We start from the raw sequence: 23566 nt of genomic DNA, 5'->3' as shown, positions 1-23566 counted from the left end.
TGGGAAGTAATACAGGGATATTTAAACTCCTTAGGGTTTAAAAACCATGTCGTTACGAGAATGAGGTCACTGCAATATTTTATATCTTCTAAAACCTTGTAACGTATAAAATGTTTTCTGTATGACAAAGAGGTTTTATGTGTTTTAGGATTCAATGATGACTTTATGCCCTTACATTTGCTTGAAAAACTTTCTTCATTAAAATGTTAAATCATTCATTTAAAGTCACTTAAAATTTGAAGGATTTTTATACCATGAAATACAAAGAAAGTGAACTTAAAGGGGGAAGCTAATTTTGTAAATATGACAGAGTGACTTTAAAGGGCTGTGTGCTTTTGAAATGTCCCTTGTCCTCTAACTTGTCAACTGTAAAGAGAGTGCCCAGGCTAAAGGAAAAGAACTCAACCTAACATGACTCCATTTTATACCTTTCTTTGCTTGGAGGCCGATAAGCAAGAAATCCTTTCTGCAACATGTTGAAGAGCTTTGCACAAACAACAACCTAAAGTTTCAAGAAGAATTTTCGGTATGTTACTAGCAGTTGTCACAACATTGCCAGACCTCCAGTCGTTTCATGTGTCACATTTCATGTCCAGTTTAAGCTTGCAAGGCCATGAAGGACTCTGGCCTTGATAATCAATACCCAATTACCAGGTTGATTGTTTGGATAGTAACGTTACACTGGGCAGCCTCTGGTGCAACCTGAACAGAATTATTCACCTACTGTGTCAGGAAAAGGTGCTCCGGATCAGAGACCTCCCCAGCAAGGGCAGCCTGGCCCTGTTTCTTCTTTGCTTTCTCACCCAGATGTACATGCAACTATAGAATGCTGTATGCATCAGGTTTTGTGTGTGTACGAGGTTTGGGTGGTACCGTAAATGTGGCTTTATATTTAAATAACTGTTTTAGAAACTAAATAATTCCATTTCATATTTGCCTGCTTAGTTTATGTTAGTGGTATAGATGAACCTGAGAACAGAACTTGATGTTTCCAGAAATTATTTAAAAAATGTTATTTTTAGAACTTTCCAAAAATAAAAAACAGATAAAAAGAAGCCTATAAAACACAGGTATTACTTAAGTGATCATGGAATAAATGCAGTATCACGTTATGGAGAATATATGAAGTTAAGAACTTGTTACTTTTACACTTTTTGAAAGTTAAGATTAATTTTATTGCTTTTAGCATCTTATATATCCATAAAGTTGAAATTACATTAAAACATAAGGCATGTGTTAGTCTACAAGCTATTTTAAAACTTGTGAGGCTCTTTCCTAACTTATTTTGTATTATAAAAATAAAACAGATTTCTAAATGTTACCAAAAACTTTATTTCTAGTTTTTCCTGAACTTTTAGTGTGTGAACAAAAACAATTGGCTTGAATAATTCAGGATTGTAATATTTCAGTCTCTCAGGAAATAATCACAAAAAATGTGAGAAGATTAATGGTATTTCCTACAGCTTTTGGTTATGCTTCTTAAGTAATATTGGTCTGGTTTTAACAAAATCAGTGGTACCATAAAACTCTTCTTAGCATTTATGCAGCAAGAACTGTCAATTTTTCAGGAACAAAAGGGTAGTTTGTTTAGAATAGGAGTGAATATAGTTAACATTATACATGACTGAGTAGATGAAAAGTTTTATTAGCAATAACATTTTCTCATACATTATAATGAGAAAGCTTCTAGTTTAACTTTTTTGGAGATCATGGTTTTAAGTACTTGGGTGTTTTTATATAAATATATAGGTTGTATATATTAGGTAAATGTATATTCACATGTAAGGAACATGGTTTTTTTAATTGCTTTTAGTTCTACTGCTGTATTTTTTAACTGTTTTAATAAACAAATGCATATTTGATGCATATGTTTGATAAAACTTGTAACTCAGGTCATATTCGCTTATACCTTAAATATTAATAAGCTCCACTACGTGACAGGTATTGATATATATGAATTCAACACTTAAACAGCTAAGTGACCTTGGGTAAATCACTTAAACTCTCTGTTGTTCAATGTCCTCATTTGTAAAATGCTGTATCTATCTTGTTGAATTGTGAATACTAAACTGATTGAATGTGTGTAATACTGAGAATAGTGGCTGGCACAACTATTTGCCATCATAGTGATGATTTCATAAAGAAGTTCAAATGATGAAGAAGAACTGCAGACATGTATTAAAAAAAAAACCCAAATGATACCGTATCATGATGGAGCTATGCAGAAAGAAGTGAGGATCAACTCTGTTTGGATAGCTGTCAGAAAAGACTTTACAAAAAGGTGACCTGCCAGATGAACTTTAGGATGGAGCAGAAGTCCAATAAGTTTATAAAGGGGGAAAGGTATTCTAGAGAGAGAGAATGAATGCAAAAACATAAGGATGCAAAGCAGTTCCACCCATCTGTGATCCCACTAAAAACTGGGAACCGTAGGAGAAAGAGCTACATAGGAAAGGTTGGTTGAGGCCCTGTGTGCTCTGATAAGAATAAGACCACTGAGTGTAACATTACTATCCAAACAGTCAACCTAGTAATTGGGTATTAATTATCAAGGCCATAATCATTTAAATCTATAAATGGAAACTTCTGTAACTACAGAAAAATAGGTACCACTTTTCAGGTGATTCCAATTCATCTTCTTTCCCCCCTCTATTTCTTTGTCTCTTATAAATATGCTGACATATACTCCCAAAACCTGACACAAGGAAGCTGTTCTAGGATTCCTCACTTGGTTAAAAATTTTTTTTCTAAGCCTTTAGTGCCAAAACGCCAGAATTCAGATGCTTATTAACACTGTCCCTCTTCTCTAACACATACACACTCATAAAATACTGTCCAGAATTCTCTTGGAGGAAAAATAAGGGAGAAGGGAAAATTATCCAATTAAAAGAAATCCTTTATAATAAAGTGGGAAAAAATTGCAAAACCCCACGGTTTTAACACTTTTTAAGGAATTTGGTAAATTGAGGCATTTCTAATATGGAAAACTATAAATTTCATAAATGTAAATCATCAGCTCAGCAAAATAATGAACACATTTTCTTGCACCAGCTTTATGATGAATGGATTATATCGTGATTTTTCACCAAAATGTCAATAACAGATCTTGACCCTTCCTCTGATAATTCTTTATCACACCTTTGTATTCCGCTATCGATTTAACAGTGCCCACTAAGAACAGGAATTGACCTTTGGCATTTTCTCACAAACTGACCAATGTTGTACCAATTAATAGGCGTGAAATCACACTGCCTGACGAGAAAAAACAAAAAATAAATCACCAACTCCCTTACCCTACTAAGTAGACATTAAAATATTAAATAATACACAGTGTGTATTTGACAAAACCATTAGTAAATTATGAAAGGAGTTACTAACATGGTTGCTGCACCTCAGAGCTTCCCAAAGGGCAAAGAAATTATGCCAGAGAAAGCAGTAGCTCAACTAATCAATTCTATTCAGGAATTTTCAGTGAAAGTTCATGTAAGTTCATTACTGTTAATTTGACCTTGCTTCTGCAGTTATGAGAAGTGTTGTCATTTTAAAAGTAAAAGGATTTAGAATAAAGAATAGTCTTTTACTAAGTGGAACTTCTTGTTTACCTCTGAAATAAATCTAAACTTTGCAATGACTTCAATCCACAGGAATTACCAAAATTTCTTCAGGATCTTTCTTCCACTGATGCTGATCTGCCTTGGAACAGAGCAAAAAACCGCTTTCCAAACATAAAACCATGTATGTGTACATACTATTTCTGGTTTTAGATAATGAAACATTTTCAAATGAGAGCAAAATGCATTTTAGCATTTTTTCTTAAATATATATTACATATTAATTGGATTATAATAATGCGTTTTATTAGCAGCTGTTAAATTGTATCTCTTTTGCTTTGTTAATATTTATTAAAGTTAATGTACATGGTTTTCAGCTTATTCACACAAGGTTTACTCATGCAGGTGTAAGAAACTGTAGACCTAGTAGTTTCTTAGCTTTGTAATTTAACCCAAGTAACGAACCTTTCTAATATCTTCCTACAGACCTAGTTCTCAAATGAAAAGAGAAAGTTCACACATAACTTTGTGCATTAGTTTTCTTAAAAGCATGGCAGTGCTTTGTTAAGGAATATAAAAAATGCATTGCAAAATATTCATTGAAGATCAGAATAAAGGTATGCTTACCAGGATTGGTTTTACAAAGGAGGCGGGCTTGTGCCTTACCACAGTGAACATGGCTTCATTTTTCAGTCAATAAGAAAAGAAACCATCTTACATGGTACACTGTTATTATTCCTTATGTCATTAAAAAGAATGTCTACTGATGTGAAATAAAAAACCATATTATTGCTTTAAGACTTAGCAGTGATGTGAAAAAAAATAACATTCCTCTGCTAATAATAGCTATATGTTTGATATATTTTTTTCAACAGATATTCCTACTAACTATATTCTGATTCAATACATTTTTATATATGAAATTAAAAAGTGGTATTTGTTAAGCTCTGAAATAGTATTGTTTCAAAATCTAGAGTTTTAAAATATTCCTAATTTTAGAGTTAGTATATATATATTTTTCTATGTTCTATGCCTTTTCAAAACTGTATTGGGGAAACTTCCATATATATATATAAATTGAACTCTTCTGTCTAGAAAGACACAGACTTAAAGAAGGGTGTAATCACAGAATGTAAAATCATAAGGATATGGATAGGAAGAAATGGACCATATTCTGTTATTCTAGAACTAGAGGCATGAAGTAAGCAAATTTAGGGAAACATGATATAGCAGGTAGTAATCTAATGGAATCTGTTAATTCCCAAGAATTAGAAAAGGATGAAAATACAAATAGCTTTAATCACCTAAAATCCTTCCCGGAACAAAACAAATCAAAGGTAAATGACTTTAAGAGTAAGTTGACAAATAAGACATCATTGTAGGAAATAAGGAATGTTAGTGTTACATCTCTCAATTCCTGTGGCATGACCTTTCTTAATAAGTCCTTTTGTTTTCCCTTTCAGAGAGTTAACTTGAGTTGGATGCATCATAAATTTAAGAGATACGGAAATTCTCATGTTTTTATATTCATCTATACCTAAATTTCCTTCAGACTCTCTGCTTCATGATTACTTAGTGATATTCTGTGAAAAAAAGTACTATAGTGTGATTGAAGGACAGTTACTGTGGAATATTTAATATTTATTTACAATTGTGTATTTGGCTGAAGTAATGTGTATCACTATATATAAGTAAATCAAATATATCTAACTTATTTCCAAAGACTAAAGAGTATCTGACTTAAAAATATATATAAAAATTTGATATGTTAGACATTTTAAAAAATGTGTCATTTCAATCTTTTATTATTAAGATCTCAGTGCATTATTTTCTGGGTTCACATAATGGCCATAGGAAAAGTCACATAATGCTAGCTTGCTAGCTCTTACAGCATAAGAAATGAATACGAGTGGTCAATATAACTAAACAGACATCCTTAAAACAACAAGAACTGAGGGGTAAGATTATCCAGATATCTAAAGCTAAGACAAAAAACAACTAGTGATGGAATTATGTTGTAAACCAAGGACGTTTTAGAATATTAAAAGCTTTGCATGCATGTTTTTCGCCTTTTCTAGAGTCAAATGGATAATGTCCAATTGTATTCTGCTTTCTTCTTGATTTCAGTACAGAAAACTTATGGTAATTTTTCTAATAATATACTACATCCACATCCAATATCCTTTAATGGATTTTTAGGGGAAAGCTTTTTCTTAAGTGTCCTCTTAAAGAGTTGGAGGTCCTATAAGAAATAATTTTGTTAGGAAGAATGTTGTATTTTTCAAGAATATTATTAGAATAATTTATTAGTTCAACTAATACATACTGCCTGCTGTATAGTAAAATGACTAAAACCATGTGGGCTCTAATCAAACTTCCTGGGCTGCAGTTCTGTTTACCTACTAACTACTTTAGTGACTGGACATATTATTTAGTGGTGTCGACCTCCTAACTTTCAGGAGTAGATGAAATAACCATGTAAATCACTTTGCCCAATACCAGAACACAGGAAGCTCTCCTAAATATTAGCTCTTATGATTGTTAGTAATCAATAGACTGCTCATTTTTAAAAGCCTCTAATTTTCTGGGTGAAAAAAATTTAGTAACAGGCCCTTAGAGTCTACGGTCTGGAGATGATAAACCTACTTCCCTAACCTCAGTTGGAAGACAAGCTATAAACTCACTTCTGCCTAGATGGACAAACAGACCCTCGCCCCTGCCCACATATACGTGGAACAAGAAAATGAAATGTTTAAACTAAATACATTCTCCCATTGTGCTTGCAGAGAAGCCATAAAGCTGAAATGTTTTTTTTCTCCCGTAGAGAGTGAATTCATTTAATAGAGTCTGAATTTTAGCTTGAGTCAGCTAAGTGAGATTCATTGTTTCCCCTGAGTAATGTAGGAAGTAGGATTTCAAATATCACAGTGCATTTTAGAAGATACTAGCTTACAGGGCTTTAAGATACTAGAATTAGCAGCAAATGCATGCAGAAGAGATTTCCAAGTCTCTCTTTGACAGGACACTATGACCTTCAGAAGTGTTCCAACACCATGAAGAAAAGTTTAGCTTGCTGTTGACTCAGTTATAAGCAGGCATATCGAGTGAATAGAAACCTGATGGCTTCCCTTCCTTAGTTACATGACTGGCCACAATGTCATTAAAATAGGCAGATCATACCAAATTCAAAATCTTTGGGATATAAATCATTCACATAAATTTGCTTGAACAATCCCCCTTCTTTAGATTCAAACACATTGGTCAGGTCATTATGATTACTATTGGTACAGCAAAGTCATTTAACATACAACGTGCTTAATTTTAAGAACATAAGAACGTGTTTTGTGTTCTATACAGCTTTATGAGTTCTATAAGCTTTCGTATAAGTTTTCCTCAGAGGATTCTACAAAATAAATATTATAACTATATATTATAGCTGAGGTAACAAGGGAATGGAGAAGTTAAGCAATTCACCCAATGCCATAAATGGTAGATAGATCATCTGTAATTCAAACACAAACCCACATTTACCTATTTTTCCTTCAGTACTGAGTGCCTTCCCATTAAGATTAAAAACAAAACAAAACAAACAAAAAACCTTCAAAATAATTAAGTAGTAATAGATAAGTAGTAATAGATAAGTAGTAATAGTAATAGATATCATTCCCTTGTCTAGTTAAAATTAGCACTGGACATTTCAATTATAATACCAACTCGGTAAAAATTCTCAGGAAAAAATAATTTTTTGATACTTTTCTTTGAAGAAAAGTAATGTGTAAAGGTTATCTAATTTTGCCATGCCTTAAAAGTCTAAAAAATAATCATTAAAAGTTTGGTATTAAAGAAAGAATAGGCAGATAAATTAAGGGAAGAGTATAAATGGTCCAGAAATAGACCTAAACACATAGAGAAAACTAGTGTGTGATAAAAGTGGTGTTTTGAACAAGGGAGTAAGGATGGACTATTTGTTGTTCCAAATGTTAACAAACAAACAAACAATAAAGGTAGATTTTACCTCATTCTGTTTCAAAAGAAAAAAAAGCCCAATGGATCAAAAATCAAAATATTTAAAACAAAAGCAGAACACCGTATTAACGTCCCAGAAGGAACTATGAATGAATTTGTGAAAATAAGAATATTGGTGTGACAAAGACCTTTGTATATATCACACAAGAAGCCACAGTGAAGCCATAATGAAAAATAATGAGAAATTTGATTACAAAATATATAAATTTTATCCATGGCAAGGTAGCTAGCAGATAAACTGATTAATAGAGGCAAAGACAAATGACAAACTAAAAGAAAAATTCAATACATGTAAAACATTCTTAGTATATTTTTAGAAAAATAGTATCATATGAAAATGTAATTAATAGAAAATGTATTTAAAATGGCCAAGGCATAAGCAAAGAAGCTCAATTTCACTCATATTTAAGAAAATCAATATAAATATTAGGAGACATCAATTTGTAACTATCAAAAGGTCATAAATTAAAATGTTTAATAATATGGCAGTGAAAGTAAGAGGAAAGTTCAAACTGTTCAAGCACTTTTGTTCAGAGTGATATGATATAACTTGAGAACAATTTGTCAGTATCTTTCAAAATTTGAGATGCACAATATGATTTGGGAATTTTACTGCTGGTAATGTATTCTACAAATAGACTCCTACATATGTGTAAAAAGTCCAGTTATATTTATTCAGCTTTTTATAATAACAAAATGAGATGAGTTTAAATCACCCTAAAGAGCTAAATAAGTATGTTATATTCAAGCACTGAAATACTATATGGCTTTTTAAAGTAATGAGCTAGATATTGTTGTTTATGCTAATATGGAAAGATACAGGTAAATAAGAAATTTTTGCAGAATAGTGTGTATATTGCCCACTTGTGGTCAATTTTATATGAATATATATAGAAAATCCTGGAAATAAATACAAGAACATATTAATAGTCATTTTCTCTGGGTAGTGGAAATATGGAATAATAGGGAATTTCTATTTAAAATTTTACAGCCGTCTATAATTTTTGATGTTATATCATGAACTTCTTTCTATTACTGCTATAGTAAGAAAGTAGCAAAGGGAATTAGCATTAATTTCTTATATTTTCTTCTAGATAACAATAACAGAGTGAAACTGATAGCTGATGCCAGTATTCCAGGATCGGATTATATTAATGCCAGCTATGTTTCTGTAAGTTGCTATTTTTATATATATTTTTATAAAACATAAATACTGCAGTATTACTCTTCAAACTATTTAAAACAAGAAATTCATTACAACCTCTATGAATTTAATGTACCAGTTCCTTACAACAACATTATGTATCCCTATTTTATACATGGGGAAACGGAGGCTCCAAACAGAGATTGCAATTTACCCAACGATCATTTCACTAATAAGTGGCAGACGTACAACTTCTAGCTACATATCCCCTGGTCTTTCCACTATTTCCTACGTTTGTCAGAATATTCTCTGTACACAATGAGGTCGGCCAACCTCTCTTTCAAAGAAAAATTAGTCATATGTACAATCATGTCCATATAATATAAAAACCTATTATGCTCTTCCTCCCCTCTAGATTTTCAGTCCTTCTAGGGAACTGTGATGCCTTGTTCTTTTCATCCTCAGCTACTTACAGAACGTGCACTCCGTTGTAGCTACTCAACAAGCATATCTTAAGTGAACCAACATGGGGTGAACTGTGACATGCCTAGTATACTATGTTGCACATCACAGATAATAAATGCTTGCTGCATTGGATTGAAAGTTGAATAAACCAAAGTGTTTTAAGGATCTCTCCCTCTCCTTCTCCATGGCTCTTTTGTTCTCTCAATGCTCACCACTATCATAGGTACACAGAAACCTTAGATGCACCCAAGACCTCCACTTGGGTTGACACAATCACGAAATCCGAGAGTAGGAACTGCTTTTGTGGTTATTTAATCCAACCATTCACCCAGGAAATCTTTCTGAAAAATTACTTGTAATTAGATATTAGCCTATCTTGGCATTGATTCACCTATTTCCTCCTTAAGGCAGATGATTCTATCACTGAACTACTCAAATACACAGTTGTTTTATAAAAACAAGATATGTTCCCTTACATTTTCACCACTGACTTCAATTCTAATACATACCAAGGTTAACTATGCTTCTTATCATGACTCCACAGATACCTGAAGGTTCCCTCTACTGCCCACACTCCCACTGGTGTTTTATTTTTTCCTTATTCAGTCTTCTCATCCAGGCCTGCCATTTCATTTGGTCCCACTGGGGCTCTGCTTATGTGATGCTCCATCCTTTCCCCAACATCAAACATAACCTGTCCTATGTCCCATTCTCCCCAAGACTCTGTTAAGGGGGAAAAGAAGAATTCATCCTGAATTTTATATTGGTTGATAATTACTCCAAAATTACAATTATATATTGAATCTTATTGTGAAATAAGTGAACAATGGGAGCATTTAAGATTTCTTAATAGGAGAAGTGACGGGGGGTTGCAGAGGTTAATAAGTCATCCTTTGAATTTCATCCCATTTTTGTGCTAGAACTTTAAATCTATTTTGAAGAAAACCCAAATTTACTATTGTGATGGTATATTTTATTCATTTATCAAATCATTGATTTCCCTGAAAATGTAATTCTTTTCTAAAGATTTTGGTGAAATCTTGTGCTTACCAATTTTAATTGTATCCTAAACAATATAGCATGTAGAAGTTTTACTTTGATTTGTAGAATGAGGCATATATACATTTAGATATTTAAATTTAAACAATGATCATGTATTTTATGATACCATAGAACAGAGCAAGAACAAATTGTTGTATCAGTGATCTATTAATTCGTATCATTTTTATTCACCAATAAGTAGATACAAATGAATAGCTTATATCCTATAATGTTCAACCAGTTATGGGATGACAGTATAGGTTATGAATATGATTAGGAAGGCAACCAGACAGTTTTAGGAGGTATAACTGAACCACACATAAACAAAGGAATATCCATGAACCCCCAGTGTTCCCTCTAAATATTATAAGTTGTCAGGAGACAACCATAAGAAGATCACAATACAGGATGAGCAATAAACTAAATCTGAGTACATTAATACATATATATATATTCTGCTGTGGTCAAGTGATGTTGTAATATAATAAATTTTACAACAAATTCACTATGACCCATATGTAATGATATGCGTAATCATTACTGAGCTACATGGTAAGCAGGCCCAGATGGAAAGCACTTTATATTAAGGCAGGTTTCAGTATTGGAGTAGGCAGTATGCTGTATTGCTTTTACTTCTGGGGATATCTCCTTCGCCTGGGATGTCAGGAACAGATGGAAATAGACAAAGTCATAATACCATAGTGGCCTCTCACTTCTCTATCCCCAAATTCAGGCAGTCTTCACCTCAGAAATAGTGAAGATTTCTCAGAATGAATGTTTGATACCTCAGTTTCCCCCAACTCCCCACTTTTGTTCCATGGCACCTCCATCTGAAAGTTCATGAACACTTGTTCCAGGAGCAAAAGACAAAGGCCATCTACAAATGGACTCTGAATTCCTATTTCTTTGGAAGCTGGAGGAAAAGGGAAAAGAACTATAGAGCAAGGTAGAGAAAAAGCAAAATAACTAGTGTTTAGATGGAAAAGAAAAAGTGAAGTCTGGAGAAGGGAAAAGGGAAGACCAGTAGGTGGTCTGAAGGATGTACTTTAAGACTGGGAACTCCAGTCCTGGGTCTGTAATTAGATTACTATATGTTTATCTCTCTGCCCTTGGCTCTTCTTGGGAATTGTGCTCCTGAAGCTAGGACTCAGAGAGAGCCTGGAAAATGTTGATTAAGGATGGACTATGGGAGAGAGGTAGGGAGGAAAATAGATACTGCATCCTTGTAAACAACCACTAATTGTACACGTGACTTTAGGAATGTTTTCAAGAAAGCTAACAATAAGAACATTATGTAATGGGACAAGACCCCAACCCACCACCCCAAATTATCTCTCCTGTCAACCTGAGATGCCTGAAATTACTTCAATTTGAGGATAGCTTTTACCATAGCTGGAGATTGAAGATTAAAGGCTATGATGCAAAGGAGCTGTAATCGTATCAGAAACATCAGATTTCGTCTACTCTGGAAGAAGATTATAGTACCAAAGGACACTGAATCCCTGAAAAAGGGAAATGCAAATAACTAGGCGAAACATTTTATAAATTGATCAATTACAGTTTATTGTCCTCACCCTTAAAACGCTGCCAGGACACCATTCTCTCGATTTTCCATCTACAGCTTTGACACTTTCATCTCAGTCTCGTTGGTTCTCTCATCTCCTTGGCCACCAAACACTGAAATTATCTACAGCCCAATCCTTGAATTTACTGTTTCTTTCCAAACTCATTTCTTTGACAATCTCAACCATTCTTGTGATTTTAAGTAAGATCTATTTGCTAACTACTTTGAAATTATGTCTCTAGTTTGGACTTCTTTCTGAATTCCAAGCTCATATACTCAGTTGCCTTCATGACATTGCCACTTGAATATCCAAAAGAAATTTCAAGTTTAATATTTCCATTATGAATTCTTGATTTTCCTTTTAACCTGCTTATCCTGGGTGTGGAGAAAAGGGAACCCACTACATTGTTGGTGGGAATGTAAATTGGTGCCGCCACTATGGAAAACAGTATGGAGCTTCCTTAAAACACTAAAAGTAGAGTTACCATATGACCCAGCAATCCCACTCCTGAGCATATATCTGGAGAAAACTCTAATTCAAAAAGGTACTTGCACCCCAATGTTCACAGCAGCACTATTTACAATAACCAAGACATGGAAGCAACCTACATGTCCATCGACAGGTGAACGGATAAAGATATGGTGTATATATACATAGGAATATTACTCAACCATTAAAAAAGAATGAAATAGGGCTTCCCTGGTGGCACAGTGGTTGAGAGTCCGCCTGCCAATGCAGGGGGCATGGGTTCGTGCCCTGGTCCGGGAAGATCCCACATGCCGCGGAGCGGCTGGGCCCGTAAGCCATGGCCGCTGAGCCTAAGCGTCTGGATCCGGAGCGGGAGAGGCCACAACAGTGAGAGGCCTGCGTACCACAAAATAAAAAAAAATTTTAAAAATTAAAAAAAAAGAATGAAATAAAGCTATTTGCAGCAACATAGATGGACCCAGAGATTGTCATACTAAGTGAAGTAAGTCAGAAAGAGAAAGTGAAGTCAGAAAGAGAAAGACAGAAATACCATATGATATCACTTATATGTGCAATCTAAAATATGATACAAATGATCTTATATACAAAACAGAAACAGACTCACAGACATAGAAAGCAAATTTATGGTTACCCAAGGGGAAAGGGGGTAGGGGACAGATAAATTAGGCGTTCAGGATTAGCAGATATAAAGTACTATCTATAAAACAGATAAACAACAACAAGGTCTTACTGTATAGCACAGGGAATGATATTCAATATCCTGCAATAAACCATAATGGAAAAGAATATGAAAAAGAATATATATTATATATGTATAACTGAATCACTTTGCTTTACACCAGAAACTAACACAACATTGCAAATCAACTATACTTAAGTAAAAAACAAATTTTTTTTTAAGTCTGCTCTTCCTGAAGTTTTCCCCATCTTCATTTGGAATCATTATTGACTTCTGTATTTTTCTTATACCCAGTATCCAATCCATAAGCAAATTCTCTTGGCTCTGTCTTCAGAATTTATCCAGATTTTATCACTTCTCACAATCCCCATTGCTATCGCCCAAACTAACCCTTGGTTGGATTGTTGCAATAACCTTCTAACTACTCTCCCTCCTTTCTCCTTTAAACCATATCAGCTTGTCTTACAGAAACCAGGATGAAACTCTTAAACCATATACTCTGTATGTTCAAAATCTTTCAAAGGCTTTCCATATCATTCAGAGTAAAATCCAAGATCTTATAATTACCTACTCTAGGACCTAAAACACCATTGTCCTCCCTCCCTTGTTCTTTCCGACGTCACCTTCTATTACTGTCCCCCTCATTCCAGCCACTTGCTGTTCTTAGAACATTCCAGACACATCTCTCCTTTAATGCTGTTATACTTGACTTTCTACCTGGAACACTTTTCCTTCAGATCTTGAAGGGATTACCCCCTTTCTGCTTCAGTTCTTTCCTCAGATTTCACCCATGAGTCTTTTCTGAACACCCTATTTTCTGAAAACTCTCTCTCACAACACATCACTTTTAAAAACTCCATGTAAATTGTTTATTTAATAGACTTATTAATAGGCTTGATGTCTATTTCCCCTAACTAGAATATAAGATAAATGAGAGTAGGAATTTTAGTCAGTGATGAATCCTCAGCTGCTAGAATAGTGCCTGACACACAGTAGACCTTCATAAATATTATCTGAATGGAGGAATGTGCATATTTTAAAAGTCTGCAGAGAAAGTGACTAAAATATTAATGGTGCTTCATTATGGATAGTGAGATTACAGATTAATTCCACATTCTATTATGTATTTTTCTGAATTTTCCAAACATTCTACACTGACTATATATTACTTTTTTAACCTAAAAAAAAAAACCTTTACAATGTAAAATAATTATATATTTCAACTGAGACTGGAAACACAGAAATGCTTTAGTATATAGTTTATTTAAGAGACTCAAGGTTTTATACCAGAATCTATCACTGGGTGATTTTGGGAAAATCACCTCAAGTAGCTCATTATTCTTTAGAGTAAAATACACTGGTTGGATTAGATTTTAGGGCCCCTTGAACTTTAAAATGTATATTTATTCAGTGTAATACTATATTCTCTGGCTACTGAGACAATTCCAATTTAAAAATAAAATTCACCTTTAATCCTCATTCCTCAAAATATTTTGATGTTTGGAATACATGTAATTTCATTACTATATTTTATTTATACAGTACCTTTCTTTAAGAAAAATCCACAGATATTACTCAAGTGGCATCCTTACATTCCAGGTGAATGGACTGAGTTTTAGAATAACTTGATAAAATCTACAAGAGCTATCATAATAGGGTTGAGACAAATCTCAGGTCCTATAGTAGTTAAATGAACCTTCTTATTATTCACATTACTCTTGGTCTGGAGCTCTGGAGAATAATTACTAATGCCATAGTTTACATAGATAAGTAATTTCTTGGAGAAAGAGTATGAAAATATCTGCACAATCTTTAAATATATGACAGTAACTTAGTGGAATGGGTAAGAGCGCTGGCTCTGGACTCAGACTACCTTACCAACTGTGAAATCTTCCACAAATTACTTCACATTCCTTAGCTTCAGTATCTTCCTCTCTAAAATGAGGATAATAATAGTTCTAATTCTCAAGGTTTTTATAAGAAACAAATTAATTGAAATACTAACTATAAGATGCTTAGCATATTGTCTGCTGTGAAGTGGTATTATTATTTTTTAGTCTTTACTGCTTTATTCAGAGTTAGAAATACATTTTAAGAACAGTTAGCTGTATAGTATATTACATTGTGAGGTTAAAATTAATGTTGGAAATTTTGAGTATCTATTATTATTTAGCATTCAAAAATGTACAATATTTTAAAATATTAGGTCATCTTAAACTAGTATGTTTTTCTTACGTTGCTCAAAAACTAAAAAATACTATATATATGTAAATATTGATGCAGTGTTATAATTATATCATTCTAGGGCTACTTATGTCCAAATGAATTTATTGCTACTCAAGGTCCATTACCAGGAACAGTTGGGGATTTTTGGAGAATGGTGTGGGAAACCAGAGCAAAAACATTAGTAATGCTAACACAGTGTTTTGAAAAAGGGCGGGTAAGTTATTTGAAAATCTTTTCACAAAACTTTTACAATTCTGTTAATATATGTGTGACAATTTTAGCTAATACTTTGAGTCATCAATGACTTGGACATCTATAAAGCAGTTTTATCTTAGTAGCGATAACTGTGATATTTTATACACACACACACACAAACGTATCTATATAAAAAAATGGTTCTTATGACTGGTGATTCTTTTCTGAATACAGATCAGATGCCATCAGTATTGGCCAGAGGACAACAAACCAGTTACTGTCTTCGGAGATATAGTTATTACAAAGCTAATGGAGGATGTTCAAATAGATTGGACCATCAGAGATCTGAAAATTGAAAGGGTAAAAAAAAGGAGGGGAAGTCAAACATGATATAAAATATGAATGTTCTAAATGTCTAAAGTAAAATTAATTTCTAGACATATTGCTTGACCTGTATATTCAATAATGCTTTTCTATTATTTTCAAAATAGAAGTTTTGAATTGGCACCTGCCTTCAATATCTACGTCACTGTGTTTAATTCCAAATTATATAAAGTTCATATTAACCAGTTAATATCAAATTCTTAGGTAGACAGGGGAAGAAAAAGGAGGAAACAACTAGATCACTAAGTTTATCTTATTTTATAAAGAAACTGTAATATCTGATTTAAAACAGGAATTTCCCAAATCACTTATCTCTGTCTACATCCTAATAACTGGATTTTCTGTTTAATCCAGAACCAATACAGGAGCGATAGCATAGGATCCCACTTATATAACGTAAAGGCCTATAAACACAGAAAATGATATAAGGATCTTTATACTTTCTGACATTATCAGATACTCTATACCTGTGTTGTGAATAATTTGTGAGTGTGTTTAAGTTGTTAGGTCACAATTGTTCAAAATCTACTACTCTGGTGTTACAAAACGTTACATTGTATTTGAATTTAAATACCCTACATTATCATCTGCTTGCAAGCCTTCTCATTGTTTGCATTCATACAGAAAGGCAATTTTCTTTATTGTAGCAATAGTAGAAGGCTTCTCTTATAGGAAATTATGAAAACACAGTTTCTTCTGTTTGGTAAATTGTCATTTTAAAAGATCACCTTGAAAACCTGGCAAGTCAGCTGTCTTACCATGTTTCTTTAATGTCATTTTGTCTAGCATGGGGATTGCATGACCATTAGACAGTGTAACTTTACTGCTTGGCCTGAGCATGGGGTTCCTGAAAACAGTGCGCCTCTAGTTCACTTTGTGAAGTTGGTTCGAGCAAGCAGAGCACATGACACCACACCTATGGTTGTTCACTGCAGGTAAGAGAGATTTTTAGAACCTCTGAACACTAGAAACACTAGGAATGGTACTGAAACTCAGCGTGACCTTTTTATTATCACGACACCATTGATTTTCTGGCAGAATGTTAATGTAGATTCAATCCACCTTTTAGTTTTCAGTTATTTTACTGGTTATAACAAATCAAGATGTAGTTTTATAAAAGGTTAGATGGCAGAGATAAAATGAGTAATGACTATGTCTAAAAGCAAGGGAAATATATACCCTGGTACAGGAATTTTCCTGAAATCTTGACTGGATTATACCTCTCGAAGGCCTTCAAATTAAAAACAAAAAAATTGTAGCCCATTTTTGATGTGGCTACACATCAAATGGATGAGTGTGGGTATGTAGGATTTTTTTATTTTTACGAATAAACATCTGATCCTTCATTATTTCAACTGGTATTAGTCTAATATACTAATTTAAACTTTTTTGCAAAAGCAAGTTTCTAGATTTGACTTACAAAGAATAAAGAAAATGAACTTTAAAATAAAGATCAAATTAAGTGACCAACCCAAGCATGATTCAGAGTTTTTACAAACTATTCAAATATCTTTCTTTGACCTAGCTTTTTGAACATGATAAATAGAATGTGACCATAAATGAAGATTTTTCCCCTCTTTATTTTCACTGGTATTTTATAGCACTGAAATACCAATACTCCCCCGCAAAAAGAAATAAAACTCACAGTTGTTTAGAATTCAGAGTTCTGGACATATTGATATGATTTATGATTTCTAACATGATATATCTAAGTCAGTCTCAACATGAGTTTCGTCAACAGTTGTAGTTTGTAAATTAAAGAAAAAGTGGGTGATAATATACTGTTTTATGATTCCACTTATATGAGATACTTACAAGAGGTAAATTCATAGAGACAAGAAACTGGAATTGTGGTTACTAGGGACTTGGGAGAGAGAGAAATGGAGAGTTACTGTTTAACGGGTACATAGCTTCTGTTTGGGATGATGAAAATATTCTGGAAACAGATAGTGGTGTTGGCTGCACAAGACTGAATGTGCTTAATGCCACTGAATTGTGCACTTAAATATGGTTAAAATGGTAAATTTTATGTTATGTATCTTTTGCTACAATAAAAAAATTTAAGTAACAATATCTTTTAACCCATTATTATTAATTATAATAATTCCAGAAATTAATTGATGGATAATTATTCTAATGGGAATATACTATAATTAATGTGGTTAAATATGTAAGAAAATATTAATCCATCCAATTTTTAAACTTTTTTTTTAGAGGAAAAAACTCAGCATGTAATTTAAATGAGTCTACATCTTCCAGGAATATTTTAGATTTTTAAATTGTAAGAGTAATACACAAATGATTGCTCATTATGAGATATCTTTTTTACATTTAAAAAGCATATAGAATTAAAAGTAAAAGCCTCATTCTTACCCTCCCAATTCCATATCCCCTCCATATATATAAAATTTTTAACAGATCAGTATATAGTATAAATAGAATAACAGTTTGCTTATAAAGTCAGTGATTGATTTTAAACTGGCATCATTGATGATTAAAACGGATAGTAAGCTTCCTTCAGCTTCTCCATATTTTACATATACACTGCCACTGGATTAAAACAGTGGATTTAAAAATCCATTAAAAAAGAAAAGTACCATCTCTCTTGTAGCCTCAAAAAGAGTAGTCTCCTCCTTTGTGATTTAAATACATAAAAGAGACCAGAGAAAAAGTATGCTTATATTAATAATCATTTTAAAATATCATTTTAAAACTGTCTACTAAATGATTACCTCCAACCCCAACTTCTCACCTCAACTTTAGACTTACACATTTAACTTCCAGTTTAACCACAACATTCTGAAAATTTGATGTGTCCAAAACAGAACACTTAGATCAGTCTCCAAACTCCCTCCTTCTCATCCCCATCTTGGTAAACAGCAGTCCACTCTGCTTTATACAGAAACCCTAGACTCATCTTCAACTCTCTGCTTCCTCTTACATTCCACATCCAACCCAACAGCAAATACTCTGATCCCTGCCCCCCATCACCTCTTCACACACTCTCCCCACCCTGGTCTCCTTGCTTTTCTTTGAACACACAGAACACTCTCCCACTCAGATCTGTTCTCTTCCTGCGCCCTCAGGCCGGAATGCTCCTCTCCCAGGTACCCAGGTGGTGCACTCCCTAACCCTACTCAAGTTTCTTTTCAAATATCACATTGTCAGAGAACCTTTCTCTAATGACCCTGTCCTACCCTATCACCTTTTATCTCCTTAACCTAATTTATCTTTCTCCATAGCACTTACTGCGGCTGGGTATATCCTATGCATGTTTCTTTGTTGTGTGGACTACCATTCTCCGTCCTCTAGAATATAAGCTCCATAAGTTCAGGGACTTGGTAATGTTCACTGCTGTACCGCAGATGCCTAGGACAGTGTCTGACACTCAAAATATATTGAATGATGTAATGACTGATTACTCTGTTTGGGCATATACGTGTCTGTGTTGTAGTGATCAGATTTATGTTGTAATGCTATTTCTTAGGTTGAATCATAGGTATTGTCGACATTAGAATATTTTTCACCTACAAAGATGGCAGTTTCGTGATGTTCAAAATGACATTTAAGATTAGGTGACCTTTCAAATGTTTTTTTTTTTTTCCAGATTTACTTCCTATATTAACCATTTAAGTACCTAGGAGTCTTGTCTTTCTAATTGGAATTTCTGAAAAAATCCTGTCAGGTTTATCAATTAACAGTTTATATGGAGCACATACCTGTCCTTCAGTATTAAACTAATTTCTTAAAAGGAAATAGCTTTCCAATTTTATTATCTATAGGAAGGAAAAGAAAATTCTAGGGAAGGTGAAAAGAACACATGAGAATCTATCAATGTGATGCAGAGGAAGTACTATATGGGCTAAATATTACAGTTGACATTTTTCATGTTTAGCATTCCTATTGGTAACCAAAAATATATTCAATAAAAAGTCTCTGGGGTTAAGAATTTTCAATGACTTTTAAAAATCTTCCCCATACTTCTCCAACTGCAACCCTTAAAATATTATGAAAGAACAGGGAAAGTCCAACTGGTTAAAAAAAAAAACTCAAATATTTGACAGAGTATTTAACGATAATCATCTTGCTCTGTCTAAACAGTCTTGGGAACAATATAAATCCAAAGAAACTCCAAAGAAAATCTACCTTCAATAAGAAAAGAAACTATTTATAATTTATTGCTATCATAGTTTATTTCCTTCATCACAATCAACATAAACAGGCTTTTTGCTGAATAATTTGCATGTAATTTCACTCTTCCTGCAGTGCTGGAGTTGGAAGAACTGGAGTTTTTATTGCTCTAGACCACTTAACACAACATGTAAATGATCATGATTTTGTGGATATATATGGATTAGTAGCTGAACTGAGAAGTGAAAGAATGTGCATGGTACAAAACCTGGTAAGATATCTAAAACTTCAAGCAGTTATCAGCTCTAGAATTTCTGCCTGGAAGGATCTTAGTGGCAGTGATCTGGTTAGACATGGCCTTGAACTATATTAGCAAAGCAGACATTCTCTTTTCCTACATTATAAACCTCTGGGTGGGGGCAGGGTCTTGGGGACGGCAGCTGATGGGGATTATAGGAGAACCGAAACCCACATGCCCCACTTATCCTTCAGCACTGTTACTGACTACTCATCCTACCCTGTTTATACTGATAGGCATATAGAAAATAATTCATTAAATGGATTTGTCTTTAGCCTTTGGGAAGCTTAGAAAATGAATCAAATTAATTTCTTTTGTAAACATGCTAGAAGTTGTATTTGGGAAAAGTTTATTAACTGTTACAGGTTTCTATGTATTTCACTTGTCCATATTTATCCCTTTTTATTATTAGTACTAATAATGTTTGTTATAGCATGTCATCAACCAACTAACTGGGAGTTGTTTGTTTTGTTCTGGTTTGGACGTAAAAATATTTTTAAAATATAGATTTTTTATATATTTTATATATAAATTATAAAAATATATAAATATATAATATTATAATTATATATAATATAATTATATTATTATATATTATATTATTTATATATTATATTATATAATTAATAATTATATTATATAATTAATAATTATATTATATATTATAATAATTATATAATATAATTATATAATATAATATAATTATAATATATATAAATATATTTTTATATATTTATATATAAATATTTTAAAATATAGATTTTTGTCATTAAAAAAATCATACAGTAGGGGGCTTCCCTGGTGGCACAGTGGTTGAGTCCGCCTGCCGATGCAGGGGACACGGGTTCGTGCCCCGGTCCGGGAGGATCCCACATGCCGCGGAGCAGCTGGGCCCGTAAGCCATAGCCGCTGAGCCTGCGGGTCCAGAGCCTGTGCTCCGCAACGGGAGAGGCCACAACAGTGGGAGGCCCGCGTGCCGCAAAAAATAAAAGTAAAAAAAATTAAAAAATTATACAGTATAATGGTAATGAAACTAAAAACCCTGTTGAGTGTCTAGTAGGTTCCAAGTATTATACTAGATCCTTTACATGTATTATCTTATTTAATTCTTTATTTGTAAGGCAGGGCCAATGAAACTAATCAACAGACTAGGTATTATGGTCTCTGCTTTACAAATAGGGAAGCAGATGTTCAAGAATTCAGTGATATTCAAAGGTCAGAGCTAAAATTCAAACCCAAATCTGTCTAACTATAATACATAGGATGTTCCTGTCATATCTTTGGATTGATATTTTTATGCTACAGAGAGATTTTTCTCATAATAAATATACAGTTCTTCTGTAACGGTATTTTCCAGGGTACCTACTAGAAAACACAAGTGGCTTTACAGTCATTAAAGGTGTGAGAAAACAGGCTCTTTGCTAAAATAAGTTTGAGAAAGAATTTCTTAGAATTACAGCCTCTATGCTAATGTGCATTGACAATTATAAATACAGAGCCCTTGTGGACATTTCCCAGACTTATATGACTATGAAATCCTTGAACACTTTTTGACCCCCAAACCTATAATGCCATGATGTCATGGAACATTAATGTTCTTAGGAAGATGCTGCTCTAGACCAGAGACATCCAAACTTTTAGGAACACACATCCCTTTCAGGAGAAATGTTTGAGCATTCAACTCCAATACGTATATATTTATTCTTAAAATGCAGATTGTGCAATTATGTAAATTATAAAGCGTACACAAGAAATTGAAAAACATGAGATAAAGGTCAAATAAGCAATTCTGACAACCTTGCTAATACTGGTGGCTTCATATTATCATAAGGTATTTTCAAAAGATAAATACTTAGCAGAAAATAATTGTTTCAATAGTGGTTTTAAATGCATGTTTTAAATTCTTTGTAATTTTTTAAAAAAGTGATCTAGCTTTTTGTCAGATCTGATTACACTGTTGTTGCTTTCACCTCACAGCATGGCTCTAAGACGGTTATTCTAGGAGCATGAAAAGTGTCAGCACTGCCATTTTATTGTCATTCATTGGTGCTTGCCTGACAGATCTTATCTTTAATCCACAGTCTCTTTGTAGGAATCTTTTTAAGCCACTTCAATTATGTGATGGCTAGGTAAAACTAGGTACTGTAATCCATGTGCATTCCCTTATATGCTGAAAGGGAGCACATGAGTGAAGTATCACTCTTCCCTTAGGAAACTTCAGAAATGGACTTCAGCTTGTGGCCAGGCTTGGCTTCATGGGTATGTAGCCGATGCAGTCTCACGGGTCCCCACGCTCAAAAGGGCCTTGCACTTGATTTAATGTTTGCTGACACTGTTTTGAAAATCTTTAATAATTTTTGAGGAAGGAAACTCGTATTTTCATTTTGTAGTGGGCCCCACCAATTATGTAGCTGGTTGTTATCCAAAGATCTTTTAAGGGCTTCAAGATCAATACGACCATTAATGATTATTAAAACCAAATTATTTTTAGTTGAGAACAAGAATAAATAGCTAACATTTTCCTCCCATGTCCCTGGGTGTACACATGTGCACTGGTGATCAATGTTCTTGGCACTGATCGAGATTGGTTGGCTCTCTAGGATAGGTTAGAGGGTGCAAATGATTGGGATATTTCCTTGTAGAGACTAGATTCGGTCTTCAAATTATAGAAGTCGAATTTTGTCATGCTCTACAATTTTGTGGAACCAAACTTTGTAAAGAGTGTGTTCAAGCATGCCTGTGAATAATTGCACACAATTTAGTATTCAGTATATGCTATAAACTTCATACATTATGCTGGAATAACCAGCCAGAGGAAAATGTTGCAGGTTGGGTAGGGGAATGAAAAGAGCCTGAATTTTGGTGTCAGAGAATTGAGTTCAGATTCCAGTCCTGCTAATTGCTGGCTTTGTGACTTTGTGTAATGAACCTCTCTGAGTTATTTCTCTTTTGTAAAATAGCTGTGTTACACTTTTCACAAGTCTATTGTAAGTATTAAATAAGAGAAGATATCTAAAGCACCAAGCATGCAGTCAACGCCCAGCGTGCAGTAAAGGTCTGACAATATAGTTGTGCCGATCGCTTTTTACGATAAAAAGGTGGCAGTTCGTTAAAATCCTGATAAACACTTACTGAATCAATAGGTAGAAGTCATGAATATTAGTTGGCATGTCTGAAATAAGTACATCTTCATCGATATTCAAGAAAAGTATAGGGCTTCCCTGGTGGCGCAGTGGTTAAGAATCCGCCTGCCAATGCAGGGGACACGGGTTCGAGCCCTGGTCCGGGAAGATCCCACATGCCGCGGAGCAACTAAGCCCGTGTGCCACAACTACTGAGCCTGTGCTCTAGAGCCCGCGAGCCACAACTACT

General features: G+C 33.8%; 2 protein-coding genes across 2 annotated transcripts in view; one reads left to right on the top strand and one right to left on the bottom strand.

Moving 5' to 3' along the window:
- LIN7A (lin-7 homolog A, crumbs cell polarity complex component) overlaps positions 1 to 23566 on the bottom strand; it is a 390131-nt gene that overhangs the window by 26783 nt on the left and 339782 nt on the right. The gene's annotated exons all lie outside the window — the stretch shown is intronic.
- The window catches only part of PTPRQ (protein tyrosine phosphatase receptor type Q), a gene marked incomplete at its 5' end in the record, with an annotated part of 196504 nt that overhangs the window by 169360 nt on the left and 3578 nt on the right, over positions 1 to 23566 (top strand). Inside the window, 7 exon segments of the mRNA XM_079936915.1 lie at positions 445 to 526; positions 3645 to 3735; positions 8672 to 8748; positions 15266 to 15400; positions 15616 to 15741; positions 16552 to 16700; positions 20032 to 20167. Coding sequence (XP_079793041.1) covers positions 445 to 526; positions 3645 to 3735; positions 8672 to 8748; positions 15266 to 15400; positions 15616 to 15741; positions 16552 to 16700; positions 20032 to 20167 — 796 coding nt within the window.

The sequence above is a fragment of the Stenella coeruleoalba genome, assembly GCF_951394435.1.
Source record: "Stenella coeruleoalba genome assembly, chromosome: 11".
NCBI classification, from domain to species: Eukaryota; Metazoa; Chordata; class Mammalia; order Artiodactyla; family Delphinidae; genus Stenella; species Stenella coeruleoalba.
This window is presented reverse-complemented; position numbering and strand designations above follow the sequence as displayed.